Source organism: Equus przewalskii, chromosome 3 (genome assembly GCF_037783145.1).
Source record: "Equus przewalskii isolate Varuska chromosome 3, EquPr2, whole genome shotgun sequence".
In the NCBI taxonomy this organism is placed as follows: domain Eukaryota; kingdom Metazoa; phylum Chordata; class Mammalia; order Perissodactyla; family Equidae; genus Equus; species Equus przewalskii.
The window spans coordinates 36,204,787-36,219,053 of record NC_091833.1 but is presented as its reverse complement, the minus strand read 5'-3'; the positions used below and the strand labels follow the sequence as shown (position 1 = coordinate 36,219,053).

The 14,267-nt window shown below is 59.4% G+C and overlaps 2 protein-coding genes across 54 annotated transcripts in view; one reads left to right on the top strand and one right to left on the bottom strand.

The window, feature by feature from the left end:
• The first annotated feature begins 1,393 nt into the window (after positions 1–1,393).
• On the top strand, positions 1,394–11,591 carry DBNDD1 (dysbindin domain containing 1). Of its 4 annotated transcripts, none has more exons than XM_070612578.1 (5): positions 1,756–1,888; positions 3,518–3,649; positions 8,877–9,023; positions 9,328–9,468; positions 10,214–11,591. In XM_070612578.1, the coding sequence occupies exons 4-5, from the start codon at positions 9,396–9,398 to the stop codon at positions 10,369–10,371; spliced, it is 231 nt and encodes a 76-aa protein (XP_070468679.1). In that variant the 5' UTR covers positions 1,756–1,888; positions 3,518–3,649; positions 8,877–9,023; positions 9,328–9,395; the 3' UTR covers positions 10,372–11,591. The 4 variants fall into 4 exon arrangements, with proteins under 4 accessions (XP_070468677.1, XP_008542758.2, XP_070468679.1 ...); XM_070612577.1 differs by lacking the exons at positions 1,756–1,888; positions 3,518–3,649 and adding exons at positions 6,096–6,262; positions 6,367–6,481 and having other exon boundaries at positions 7,486–9,023; XM_070612576.1 differs by lacking the exons at positions 1,756–1,888; positions 3,518–3,649 and adding an exon at positions 1,394–1,544.
• A 930-nt stretch (positions 11,592–12,521) lies between these two features.
• LOC103567802 (mitochondrial inner membrane m-AAA protease component AFG3L1-like) overlaps positions 12,522–14,267 on the bottom strand; it is a 28,878-nt gene continuing 27,132 nt past the window's right edge. For all 50 annotated transcript variants that reach the window (XM_070612565.1, XM_070612555.1, XM_070612538.1 and 47 more), the window contains one exon: positions 12,522–14,189. In XM_070612565.1, the coding sequence (XP_070468666.1) occupies positions 13,992–14,189 (198 nt within the window). In that variant the 3' untranslated portion in view covers positions 12,522–13,991. The remainder of the gene's footprint in view (positions 14,190–14,267) is intronic.

Here is a 14,267-nt window from a genome sequence, read left to right as displayed (position 1 = left end):
ACAACAATTACGTGACAGTAACTATGATGTATAACAGGTCACCCCCAAAACATAGTGGCTTAATACAGTGACAACACGGGTTTTGCCCATGATTCTGCAACTTGGCCAGGACTTGCTGTGGACAGCTCACCTCTGCTCTACATGTCACCCTTGGGGGGTGGCTCAAAGATAGGGTCTCAGGTCTGGCCTATTGGCTATTGCCGGCTAGACACACACCATCGGCCTCTCGAGTGGCCAGGGCATCCTCACACAGGGTGGCCAGGTTCCAGGGGGCCCTGCTGAGAGAGCTGAGTCCTCCTTATGATCCTGCCTTGGAAGTCACACAGCATCACTTATGCCACATTCTGTCGGCCAGAGCAGTCACAAGCCTTGCCCAGATTCAAGCAGAAGGAGCATCGATGGGGACTGTCTTGATGGGAGTGGAAGGTTCTGGAAAACATGTGGAATCAGAAATACTGCTCTCACCATTCTGAGAAAACACAATCCGCCTCCCCAGCTGACTCTAAGCAGGCAGAGCCCACCCACCGTCCTGTCTGCTGAGGGGTCACTGGCTTGCTTATGTCCCTGCCACCCACCCTGAAGCCCAGCTTTATCTCCGAGAGGCCAATGGCTTGAAAACTCCAGGGGCTTGTCCTAGCAGGCCATGAAATCATTTTAGATGGTCACAAACAGCAGTTTTTGTTTTCGTTTGTTTCATAAACTACAGAAAAATGGGCTCTATTAGCCTGCCTCACGGACTCACCAAGTCTCAGAAGCCACGGGCTGGCACTGGGCTGGGCAGTGAGGGCCGGGCTAGGCTGAAGCCTGCGTACCACCTGCCTTTGAGAATGTGCCTTTCCTGCAAACACCAAGTTCACAGCCCACCTGTGAATAAACTCTTCTCCCTGATGCTTTTCTTTGGTTTGTTTTTGTAAAAACGCAGAGTGTGGACTTGGATCCGGACCTTCTGGCTTCCAATGCCTGGCTGTGCAACCTTGGTCAGGTTACCTACCCTCTCTGTGCTCAGCTTCTTTACCTTTAAAACCAGGATACCATCTTAGGATCACTGGGAGAATTAATGAGATATCGCACACAAAGGGCTTGGCACAGAGCCGCATTCCAGGAGCTTGTGTGCGGGCCCAGTGCAGCAGACCAGCGTTGGAGCGGGGATTTCACTCTCTCCTTGGGGTTCTCAGCACGTCCAGACCCCGCTCTCCCTCCCTGGGGCATCCTCCCTGCCTGCTCCCGTCTCCTTACCTCCCCCCCACCACGCCCCTCCAGCCTCGCGGTTACGCGCTCTCGCCCCCACCCAACCCCTACCCCAGAGTTTCTGCACAGCTTTTATCGTAACTGGCAGTTCTACGTTTATGGGCTGCCGGGTGTTGGCGCCGCCTTCGCCTCTCCAGCGCCCACCCCTCCACGCCCCGCGAAGCGCCGGCACGTAGTGGGCGCCCCATAAATATGTGGGGGTGAACAAATGGACGGAAGTCGGCGCGGCTGCAGGATGAGTGCGCGCGGGGGCCGCAGCCACCGGGCCGGGGACGGGAGGCCGCGGCCCGCGCCGGGTGGGTCCGCAGCGGGGGCGAAGTCCGCGGGAGAGGCGGTCCGCAGGGCCCGGGGCCGACAGGGGGCGCGCGCGGGGCGGGGCGGGGCCGCACCTGTGCTGCGGGGCTCGGGGGGAGGATGGCGGGGGGGACCGGGGCCCCGGAGCAGCTGCGCGCCCCGCCCCGCGGGCTCCTCCCCGCCGCCGCGGCCCCCCGGCTGCTGCCCCGATGCGCTGCGCCGGGAGCCTGGGCCGAGTCGCCGCCGCAGCTGCAGGGGCGCCCGGGCCGGGTGACGCCGCCGCCGCCCGCGCCCCTCCCAGCCCCCGCCGGCCGCATGGAGCCCCCGGAGGGCGCCAGCCCGGGAGGTGAGTGCGGCCCCAGCCCCCGGGAGCCCCCGAGCCCGCCTTCCACGCAGCGAGCCGCAGCCCCCTCCTTCCGGGCCCACTCATCGGCCGCGCCCAGGGGCCGCGGAGACGCACCGGCAGCTCCGAGTCCCCGCTGCCCGGGCGGAGCGAGGAAGCCTGGCCCGCCGCGCTGGGGGGCCGGGCCAGGGGCACCTCCCGGGAACAGCCCCCGCGCGGGGCTGCGGGCGCTCGGAGCGCGTCCCCGCCCCCTCGTCCTCTGCGCTCCCGGCCGCCGGGCCGTGTCTGGCGCTATCCTGGGTGTGTGACCCAGAGTTTCATCCCGAACCCCCTTTCAGCCAAGCCGCGGAACCGAGGGTCAGGAGGTGGAGTGTGCCGGGGCCGAAATCTGGGGTGCGGGTCGGCGAGGCGCGGGGGCGACGCTGCCCGCCTGGCCGCGCATCTGCTTTGTTCGCCCCAGCCGCGACTCCGGGGTCCAGGGCGGGGAGGCCGCGGCGGGATCCTGCTGGGCACCGGGCTGACATAGGGTCGGGGTGGGGTGCCCCGGCTCGGCCTGGGGGGTTGCTGGCGCACACATCTGGGAGAGCAGGTGTGCACGGAGCGACCCCTCCTCGCAGGCCGATAGCTGCCCGCGTCTCTGACGATGAGGTCCCACCCTGGGTACCCACCCCCGGACCTTGGAATCTGGCCCCAGCAGGCCGGGGGTCAATGATGGGAGGAAAACTGTGGGAACCTCCCCCTCAGAGCCCTTTCCGAAAGGGTTTGGGGATGTCATTGGCCTAGGAACTTGGATGCAAACTGTGGGGGTCCTCCACTGCCCTGGCCAGGCCCCAGATGCATACTGGTTTCCTGGAGGTCCCATCCCAAGGAGCCACTCCCTGACACACAAGGACCCGCCGGAGGTCCCCCAGCGACACCAACAGCCTCCTGTGGAGCCCAAGGGCTGGCCCGGGAGGCGTCCAGCAGCAGTGGGCCCACCCGCCGCTGTGTCCGCAGTCTGAGTTAGGCAGGTGCCTTCCAGACGGCTGTCTGGAGACCCTTGCCACCCTCCCTGCAAGGGTCACCAGACACACCTAGGGGCTAGTGGGCGTGAGGTTTCTTTGTTATGTGTGGGAGGGATCCAGCTTTTTCTTGCCATGGACAGCCCCGGGCCCCCTGGGGGTTCCCAGTTGCAGCTTTGTGGGGACGTGAAGGGGAGGATTTGGAGAGCAGAGCTGGGCCATGTGGGCTAAGCAGCCGGGCCCCTCTGAGCCTGCGGGTTGTGGAGACAGCCCCCCTTCCCCTGCAGGGCTATGGGCCCCAGCCTTCTTGGAGGGAGGGCCCCTGGGAGAGGAGCTTAAGACCGTTCAGTTTCTGAATCTCACTGCCTGGGGGCCTCAGAGACCTAACGCACTGAGGGCACAGACGTGTATTTATCAGATGCCTTCTCTGTGTGGGCCCTGTGTAGGGCTGGGGACAGTCAGGCAGACGGGCTGGCCACACTCAGGGGCTCACCCTTGTTACTGTGTAGCCGTTTCCTGCCTGCACAGACGGCTGGTGGTCTCCACTCCGTGGGAGCTCAGGAGCTCACAGGTGGGTGGCTGTGACTGTCATTCTCTCAGTTCACTGACTTCTGAAAACTTTATTTTGGAGAGCGCGGAGCACGCACAGAGTAGAGAGAACAGTACGGTCCAGCCCCGCCTGCCACCTTCCGGCCTGCTCGACCAGACCACCAACCTCCCTTCAATCATAATTTGTAGCAAATCTAGACATATTTTTTCATCCGTAAGTACTTCTGAAGTTATCTCTAAAAGATAAGATTTTTACAGAGTATAATTAAAATACCATTTTTGCACCTAAACAAATTAACAGTAATTTCTTAACAGCCAAGTGTGCGCACACAGAGGGGAGAAGTGAGTGGGGTGTGGCACAGAGAGCACGTCTTGAAGGTTTCCAACTGGTGCGTTTGGAAAACCAGGCTCTAGCCCGCCCCCTCAAGTCTGAGGAACAGCCCTGCCCTCAGGAGGCGGAGCCCTCGCGGGACCCACTGGACATCCTCGAAATGCTGGGGGAGGGCAGTAAGTCCAGGGACAAAGGGCTGGGGAGATGGGGTGCAGGTGCCACCACCTCTGTGACCGTCTCCCCTCCCTGCAGTCGTTTTTTTAATGACGTTCGTTTGTGCACTGCATTAACTCATTCGTTCTTTCGTTCGTGGGTGTGTGCAGAGCACCTCCCTGATGCGCAGGGCCAGGCCCTGGGCACGCAGCAGGAAACTTGAGATTTGGGCCAAGTTCTCGGCATGAATGTGACGGAAAATAGGTCAACAGCATAGCACCAGGTAACCCTACCGTCTCCACTCAGATCAGCAGTCGGCCTGGGGCGCAGAACTGTGGCACCCACTACCGTCCCCCACAGGCGTGCTGCCCCTGGGCCTGCACAGCTCAAGGTGGCAGCAGCCCCTGCAGGGGCTGGGGCCTCATCCCCTTAAGGGACTGCACTGGGCTCACAGCCAGGGTGTCGCTGTCCCACACCCTGGCTTTCCTGGGCATCAGAAACGCCTGGAAACACCTGCCCTGGCCCAGTGACCCAGGGCTGCTGAGCCACCTAGCTTGCGGCTTGGCCCAGCTGCCAAGCACCCTCAGCCCCGTGGCTGCCTGTGTGTCACTCTGTTTGTACCCCAGGAAGAGCAGCAGGCTCACCGTGGAGAATTGGTCCCTTCTTCCTACAAGGGCTTGTAGACAGGGTATCACGCAGACCTGGGGATGCCGCTTGTTAACTGTGGGCTGTGGTCGTGGGCTCATTCTCTCAACAGACAGTTATGGTGCACCTACTGTGTGCTGGGACCAAGCCTGGGCCCTGGACTCACACTTCTCATACCCAATCGCAGCCTCTGAGCCCGGGGCCTGGCACAGGGTGAGCACACAGCAGCGTTAGCACCTGTCAACTCCAGCCAAAACCAGCCTTTGTTTCCATTGAGAATTTTTTTTAAATTGAGATATAATTCACATATCACAAAATTCACCCTTTTAAAGTGTACAATTAAGTATTTTTAGTATATTCACAAAGTTGTGCAGCCATCACCACTAGGTGATTTTAGAACATTTTCGTCACTCCAGAAGGAGACCTTGTGCCCAATCGCAGTCACTCCTCGTTCCACACATACCCCTGCCCCCGGAAACCGCCAGTCTACTTCCTATGTCTTTTCTAATCTACTTCTTTCTCTCTATGGATTTGCCTATTCTGGACATCTCATGTGGAATCATAAGGAATCCTGTGGCCTTTGGTGACTGGCGTCTTGCCCTTACCATGATGTTTTCAGGGTTCACGTGTCAGCGCTTTGTTTCCTTTCATGGCTGAGTAATATTCCACCATGTGGACGGAACACATTTTGTTTACTCGTTCATCCATCAGTGGACATTTGGGTTTGATTCCACTTTGACTGTTGTGAATAGTGCTGTGGTGAGCATATGTGTGTGTGCACATGTGTGCGTTTGGGGGCATGGGTGTGTGCTCCCGCCTCTCCTGGGTGTGTGTGTAGGAGCAGAATTGCTGGGTCATGTGGGGACTCCCCGTTTAATAGTCTGAGGAACTGCTAGACGGTTTTCCACGGTGGCTGCTCCACTTTACACGCCCGAATCAGCTGTGCCTCTTCCGGGCCCGGGGCCTCCTGTCCCTGGCATCTGCCCTGGCATTTTGACTCTTAGTCTCCTATTTTCATCACATGCTTCCAATCAAATGATCAGTGTCCTTGATGGCAAAAGTTGCATCTTATTCTCTTTCCTCCCCCCACAGCTGTGACACAGGCCAGGGCACAGGATTTGCAGAACAAAGACCAGACACTGCCAGAGGGAGGTGGGAAAGAATCAAACAGAAGACAGGCGGTGGTTTCAACAGTGCAGGGTACCATGTTCTGTTAACTAGGACACCATCAATCATAGATGCCTCGCTTGGACAGGATGTTGAAATCTGATAAAATGTGCTTCTCACAGTCAGCAGGACAGGACGCTGAGCCTGTGGGTCTGGAGTTTTGTCCTAGGGGCCCCTGGATCCCAGGACCTATAATGAGGCCTACTGGTGTTCCCAGCCCCCTCCCCAAGGCAAGATGGAGAAGGACTGTGCTGTTTGGCTGAGGTCCTGCTTGCCTCTGCCTGTCCCCCAGCTCAGTGCACATGGGAGGGGGGCAGCACCTGTGGACTTCATCCTTCCTTCCTGGACTGCATCCCATAAAAATGCAGGTTGATGCTGTCCCAGCTCAGAACCCGTGAGCGGCTTCTCCCAGCTCACTCAGAGTAGCAGCCACAGTCCTGACGACGTTTCTGTGATGGGCACCGCCCACCGCCGTTCCTCAGACGCACAGCCATGCTCCCCTCAGGACCTCTGCTGGTCCGTCTCACCCAGGTATCGCCCAACTCCTGCCCACCTTGAGACCCTTCCCCCACTGCCCCCAGCAAGGCCCACCCCCAAGGGCAGAGTCACCTATTTTGTTCATGCCGTGTCCCCAGCGCAGAGTGGGTACTCAGGAAGCCTATTGGATGACTGAATGAATGAACAAACGAACGAGTGAACGAGTGCCTTCTTTCCTGGCCAAGAGGCCCCACCCAGCGAGAGAGGGCAGCTGTAAGCAGAGACCCCACCTCTGTCCCCCTTCTTTCAGAAACCCACCTCCACCTGGCTCAGGGCCCAGGGACACAGAGCAGCCTCCCATGGGCACACGGTCAGGCGAGTCTCACCTCGCTCCTGCCCTGTCCGGTCGCCAGCCCCATGCCATGACTCGGGAACAGAGGCCGGCAGGTGGCGGCTGAGACCCTGGAGGCCATGGTCCCCGGGCCGTGTGCCTGAGATGAGCTGCGTCTCTAAAGCACAAAACTCAGCACTTGTGATGTTGGTTGAAAAACAGAGAGTGCTGGGGCCATGCCTGTCACAGACCAATCTGAGAACACGTGAGCTGCTGTCACTGTTCTTGTTGTTAACCCAGAGCCACCTGCCCGTTTGGAGGCTCGAGACAGACAGCAGCACCTGCCCCAAACCGAGCCCCCAGCCCCGACAGCGACCCGCAGCCATGGGCCCCATGTGTGGAATTGTCTGTGTTGTGGGCGCAGCACAGGCCAGTGGGGCACGAGCACACTCCCATCACACTGACACCCTGGGGGAGGGACCCCGGGGCCACTGCACCAACACCCCTCGAGGAAACAAAGCAAATCTCCTGCAGACTGAAAGCCCCCAGGGGTCAGTCTTCGACCCTTGACCACAACTCTCAGCTGGACGGCCTGGGCTCGAGGCAGAGCTCAGCTCCCCGTTGCTCCGAGCAGGTCCCAGTCACATCTCTTGTGCCCTCTGGGTGGGAAGGTGTCCTTGCCAGCTGGGCATGTGGGACACTGGTGGGTGTAACTCTACCCTCTGAGGATGCTCAAAAGCCACGTTCCAAATGCTGCTGAGAGGTGGAAACCGATCCCTGGAGCCCCCGTCTGTCCTGGGTGGGCCCAGGCCCCATGTGATGACACAACAAGGGCAGAGCTCAGCAGTCTGCGGGTCAGCAGGGCCACCTTCCCTCAGCCACACGGCCTAGGGGCGACCTGGCCAGCTCTGCAGCTGCAAATCGATGGCATTATCTTCTCTCTCAGATGGGGACCCTCCAGACTCACGTGCCAGCCGGCGTCCAGGCTGCTGACCACACTGTCGGGGAGGACACAGGCAGCTGTTGGCACTAAGGGCCCCAGCCGGGCCCCCCTTGGCACAACGCTGAAGGCAGCTGCTCCTGTGGCTTCATCCACACCCCTCTCTCAGTGTTCACCCTGTGGGGTGGGCAGGGCCCTGCTGCAGGGAGCGTGGAGGGCCCTGTTCACTCCAGTCCTTACTGAGCACCTGCTCGGCCGGGGGCCCCTCAGCTGAGGGACGGTGGGGATCTGTGGGGAGGGGTCCCAGGAGAGGGCGGCAGTGGGGCCACAGTGGGGACGTGGGGGAGCCAAGGGGTCCAGTTGCCTCAGAGGACCCTTGAGCTCTCTGCGGGGGGCGAGGGAGCCTGGCCATTGTGGAGGGGGAGATGCTGGTGGGCCCGAGGCATTCTGAGGAGGAGCTAGTAAGGTGTGGATGGGGGGATGTGAGCCGACAGGACAGGTGTCGCCCCAGCAACAGAAGGGCACAGTTGGCGCTTTTGTGGGGCCAAGGTCTCATCTCTGAGTGGCAGTCTCCTCCCCAAGGGGCCTCCTGCTCTCATCCAACGAAAAATTGTTAAATATTAAAAACAAGTAATTATATTTTAAAAAATAATAATTGCATAGAAAAAACCTGGAGGAACATTCCTCAATGGTGAAGCGTGGTTGGTGGTGAGGGGTCGGCTCCTTCCTCCTGTTCTGTAACTCTTCTACTATGAGAGTGTATTATTTTGAATTCAAAAACAACATAGATTTTTTTTTAAAAGGCAGTCCACAGAGGACAGATAGACGAGCAGGGGCTGTTCTGGGTTAACGGGAGCCAATGGAGAAGGAAATGCATGAGTGACCGCTGGACCCTCGGTTGGAACAGAGTAGAGACAAGTGACAGTGTCAGGACCCTGTGGGCCCTGAGCTGATGGGACCAGCAGGAAGTCCCACTGAGACCTGCATGGCCTGTGCTCCAGCACGCAGGGCAAGGTCATCCCCTTCCTTGTCCACAGCAGGAGGCCACCATGGAGAAGCCCCTGTCCTTGTCTGGGTCCTGGTCACTGCTCTGAGCCTCCAGTGAGGGCGCCAGGAGCCGCATTCTCTAGTCCTCCCTGCCTGCACCCTGTAGGGTGTGGGAACCCCACGTCTCTTCTTGGGGAGGAGCCCCGTGTCTCCTCCTGGGGGTGTAGGAGCCCCCACGTCTCTTCCTGGGGAGGAGCCCCGTGTCTCCTCCTGGGGGTGTAGGAGCCCCCACGTCTCTTCCTGGGGAGGAGCCCCGTGTCTCCTCCTGGGGTTGTGGGAGCTTCCACATCTCTTCCTGGGGAGGAGCCCCCATGTCTCCTCTCAGGTTAACAACTTCTGTCTTTTTGCAGAAATAGTTAAGGAGGTTGAGGTGCCACAGGCTGCCCTGGGCACCCCGGCCCACGGACCAGGGGACAGCGGGCACTCGCCTGTGGCTGAGGAGGAGGTGGGCATCCCGATACCGGCACCAGGGCTCCTGCAGGTCACAGAGAGGAGGCGTGAGTATGGCCGACCTGCCCAGCACTCTCCATGGGGACCCAAGAGCTCCCCTGGGAAATTCAGGGGGGCCCTGTCTACACACCCTTTTGGCTGTGGGGGTGGGGCCTTGGCTGCACCATCTGTGGAACAGGGGACCCCAGAAGGCATTTAGTCTTGAGTGTGGAGAGCAGACGGTGGGATCTGGGTCCGCCCCACCTATCCTGACCTGGCTGGGCTTTACCCAGAGTTCTGGTTCCTCACTGGGCCTCCTGGGGGGCTCTTGGTGGAGGGACTGTGCCAGTGACCAGCCCCCTCTGCCCCCAGAGCCCCTGAGCAGTGTCTCCTCTCTGGAGGTGCACTTTGACCTCCTGGACCTCACCGAGCTGACTGACATGTCCGACCAGGAGCTGGCCGAGGTCTTCGCTGACTCGGACGACGAGAACCTGACCAGCGAGTCACCGGCAGGTGGGGCTGGTGTTGGGGCTCAGCGGGCAGTGTGGGGAGGTCTGGGGCTGAAGACCCCCCCAGCCCTGGACATTGCTTTTTGCAAACCTCTTTTTTTGAAAATAATTTTCTCTCAAGTGTGTGTTTAAGTATTTATCACCACTGCACCATTTCATGCAACATTTTTGCATTTTACTTATCTATTTGCCCAATTTTAAGGAATTTTCCTCCTGTTAAAACTACGCCTCAATTCTAATTTTCAAACACCAACAAAGGTCAAGGCCACAGTCCCACCAAAGGTAGAATTTACTACATGTGAATTTAATCGCAAGTTAGGCCCAGCACAAAGAGGGTGGCATTTGCCTGGCCCCTCCTCAGCTCAGCCCTGACTTGGTTTCCCTTTCAGTTCTCAGGGAAGCGTTGCCCTTAGCCCAAGACCCTGAAGGCCTCAGAGACAGCAAGGCAGCCAGTGGGGGCCCAGTGGCCTTCCTCCCTCCCTGCTCACACCTCACGCAGGCAGGAGGTGGAGGGGTGGGTCGGGGGCTCAGACCCCAACCCTGCAGAGCCTGCTCCCTGGGAGGGCGGGGGGGTGGTCGGCTGCTCCGGGCCAGGCCACACCCGGACCCACACATCTGCATTGCTGGTGGCCCAGCACCTGGGTGTTTTATAAGCATCCAGAGGACCCCAGTATGCAGCCGAACCCCACGATGGAGGCACATACAGGGGACCCCAGTCTCACTGACCCCTACCCTCGTGTTCCCGCCAGGTCTGCACCCGCTGCCCCGGGCCGGCTGTCTGCGCTCCCCCTCCTGGACGCGCACCAGGGCCGAGCAGAACCGCGAGAAGCAGCCCGTCAGTGACGCCGAGCGGCAGCCGGGAATTGTGGACACGTGTCTCACCGTGGAGAGGCCCAAGGAGGACTAGGGGGCTGGCCCCAGGGCCGCGTGGGAAGACCTGGACAGTCGTGGCCCCATGGACACTCTGCCCGCCCCACGTGGCTCCGGGCCGGGGTCTCGGGGCACCCCAGCACAAGCACAGTCCAGTGGCCTTACGTCCAGCTCCTTCCTGGTCCCTGGATCAGGGACCACAACAGCCGGGGATGAGATGGGAGTGGCCTGGGCCTTCTGGAAACTTCTTTCTGCAGGACTGGTGCTCTCGTCTGTCACAAGATTCCTGAGTGGGTTCTGGGTGTGGGGGGACCTGAGCCAGCAAGAGCTGCTCTGCAAAGCCCCTGGGGGTTTTGGGGTTCTAGTCTGTGAATGGCCACACCGAGCTCCAGCCCATGGGATGCTCTGCTGTCCAGCCAAGTATGTGGGTGGGCGGGTCCTTAAAATTGCCACCTTGATTTCAATCATGTCCCCTTCCTGCAGCCCAGGGAGCAATGTCGGCACCAGGGTCCCCTCCCCAGGCCCTAAAACCCTGCCTCTCCTGGTCTCTGCGACAGCAGGGCCCACTCCCCTAGCTCAGAACACCAAATATGGCACCACTGCCTCCGACTCCTGGGCAGGGGTTCACCTTAGCCTGTGACATTCCCACAATCCAGCACGCATCCCCGTGGGTCTGAGTCCCCAGCCAGCCTCCTGGCCTGGGGTGGAGCAGCCCGAGGTGGGCGGGGATGTGAGGGGACCTGTGCACAGCCCCCGGCCCCCAATTCAGGGGCACCAGGCTCGGCTATTCCCAATGCTGCTGCCTACGTGCTAAGGGATAGAATAGGCTTCTGGTCTGCCAGCGAGTCCAAGAATGGTTTTAAAATACACATGTAAGCTTGCTCTCTGTCCCCACGCCAACCTGCCCTGACCCATCCCCCACTGGAACGTTTCTGGGGAAGGAAGCCGGGCTCTTCTGTGGATGCGCTGGGCATGTGCTGGACCCACTGCGTGCAGCTACAGGCAAGTCCCTGCCAGGAAAACGGGCCTCAGAAACGCAGGAGTTTGCCTTCCGCGCGGGGCCTGGGGGACACCGCCCACGCCCTCCACGCACGATGAGCAGCACCATGCAGATGCTGACCAGACGCGACCGAGAATTCCTCTTAAAACTGCTCCCACCCCACCAACCGGGTCTTCCTGCCCAATTTCCATCCTTCTTGCTGCAGCTTCCGCAGAGCTCGTTGACAAAAAGTGGGATTAAAACATCACCCACCCCAAGGCCTCACCAGGTCTCTTCCTTTCAGCTGACCCCAGCGCTCAGGGGCGGGGCTGACGCTCGAGGAGCAACGCTCATGCTCCAGGTCTTTCTCCAGCTGCAGCCACTAGGGGCTCAGCCTTGCTGCCTCCGGGCTGCTTATCTGGGTCACACTTCAGGGACAAGTGCCCTGGTCGTCTGGTCATTAGGTGAAGATCCTGCCCCCACACAAGCCCAAGCTGGAAGCGGAACAAGGTTCCCTGGTGAGTCTCCCAGTGAGGACAACAGGCTTCTCACAGGGAGGCAGCCAGCAAGCAGGGCCCCTCTGCGAGCAGAAGGCCAAGGCCAAGGCCCAACCCCAACCATTTTAACCACCTGTGAGACGGGCCCAGAGAACAGACGCTGGGCACCATGCAGGTGGGTCCCCAGCCTCCCTGACAGAAGATTCTCAGCCAGGTCTCCTCCATCTGTGGGCCCAGGAACTGACCTGAAGCTGGGGAATGGGTGCCCAGGTGGCTCTGGATGCCACAGCGCCTCCCTAGGATTGAGGGGAGCACCCAGACAGGACCCTGGCAGGACCCCCAAACCACTCAGCTAACGGAGGCTGAATCTGGTGGAAGCTGCATTACACAGTGAGCCCTAAATTTGTTTGTTTGTTTTGGTGAGGAAGATTAGCCCTGAGCTAACATCTGCTGCCAATCCTCCTCTTTTTGCTGAGGAAGACTGGCCCTGAGCTAACATCCGTGCCCATCTTCCCCTACTTTATACGTGGGATGCCTCCCACAGCATGGCTTTGCCAAGTGGTGCATAGGTCCGCACCCGGAATCTGAACCCACGAACCCCAGGCTGCCAAAGCAGAATGTGGGAACTTTGCTGCTGCCCCACCGGGCTGGCCCCCTGGAGATTTAAAAAAATTCAATAATGCACATTTTACAAACAAGAGAAGTTGAAAGTGCTTGTTCCAAGTTGGAAATTATATTTTTGAGGCAAACATAACAAACGATTTGGAAAATTTAAGACCAAGTCCCAGTGTCTGGTCTTAGATGGGCCAAGAGCAGTGGGCAGGTGCGTCATGGAAAGAGGCCACTCCCTGCCCCCCACAGCCAGTCACCCCAGGATGTCTTGAGCAGCAGTCAGGCGAGCAGAGGGTTACCAGGTGACCCAGACATTGCCCACCCACACGAAGGCAGCAGCTGATGCCCCGTGAGTGTCACAATTCTGACAACTCCAGGGGGCAGGCGTGCGCTGGGACCCCTCCACTAACCAGGTTCCCCGTCCTGACTCTGCCTCCCAGGGCACTGGGCGCGAGCATCAGACCTAGGGCTCTCCACCTACGACTGGCTCTCCCCTCGTCTGGCAGCTGCCTGACACCAGAAAGAGGGTTAACAGGTAGTGACAGCAGCACCCCCACATAAGGCCCAGAGCCTCTCTCGTGATCCTAAAAGGGTAACAGGCCCACCGGTTACCGAAGGGGGTGAATCCAGACACATTCTGTTGCTCAGGCCCCCGCCAAAGATGGATGCTGGTTTTTCCTTTTAAAGACTGGCACCTGAGCTAACATCTGTTGCTAATCTTTTTTGTCTTCTTCTCCCCAAAGCCTGCCAGTACAGAGTTGTATGTTCTACTGTGAGTGCCTCTGCTTGTGGCATGTGGGACGCCGCCTCAGCATGGCCTAATGAGCAGTGCTATGTCCATGCCCAGGATCCGAACCAGGGGAACCCTGGGCCACTGAAGCAGAGCGCGCGAACTTAACCCCTCGGCCACAGGGCCAGCCCCTGGGTGCTGGGTTCTGAGAAACTGCCTCCCTCACACTCAGCCCAGGTGCTGGGGGACTCGGGCCCCCAAGGCCTCACCATCCTCCCGTAACCACACCCCTCTGGGAAGTGTTGAGTTTCCTCCATAAAGACTGACAGGCCTTCCACCCAAATGGCTATTTTAAAAACTAAACTTTTCCTTGATAATTGGCTCATAATTTCCTTTTCTTAATTCTGCCGCCTCACCAAACCCTGAGCAATTCTGGCCTGAGCCAGAAGCCTCCTCTCCTTGAGGCAATTACAGTGACCAGCACTTAACACTTCTCCACGAGGCACTGTCCCCACCACATGCGACCACCACCCATCCTGTCAGAGGCCCACAGGGGTCCAACACTCGCGGTCTCCAGGAAGACACAACGCCCTCTGCTCCTGGGGTGGCAGGTGAGTTACGGCTCGCTGCCCTCCCCTGACTTGGGCCCCTGTCCTCTAGGAACAGGGTTCCAGCTCCTGTCACAGGGGAAGGCCATATTCTGGGAGCGGGATCACTGCGAGGTCAGAGTGCCCTCATCTAAAACGCCCATCTGCAGTTATCACGTGTTTTAATGTGTTTTCTGGTAATTCCCGCCACTGCTCCCAGAGGTAGAGTGGCTAAGTTGGGCTCTCCTGCATTCAATGCTCCGTGCTCCCCTCCTCCTGTCCCCAGTTCCAGCCCTTCAGCCCCTCGGGAAGGGACGTGTCCTCCTCTAGGCTGCCGGTGCCTTCCACAAACTCTTCATAGGTGGACTTCTCCGCGAAGGGCCGGGGGCCCAGCAGCTCCAACATGTCCGGCTTCTCCAGCACCTCCTTCTCCAGCAGCCGCTTGCCCACCTGGAAATCACAGCTGCCCATCAGGCTATCCTGAACAAGTCCACTCAGCCACTCCAGGACAGTGGGCACCGCCAAAGG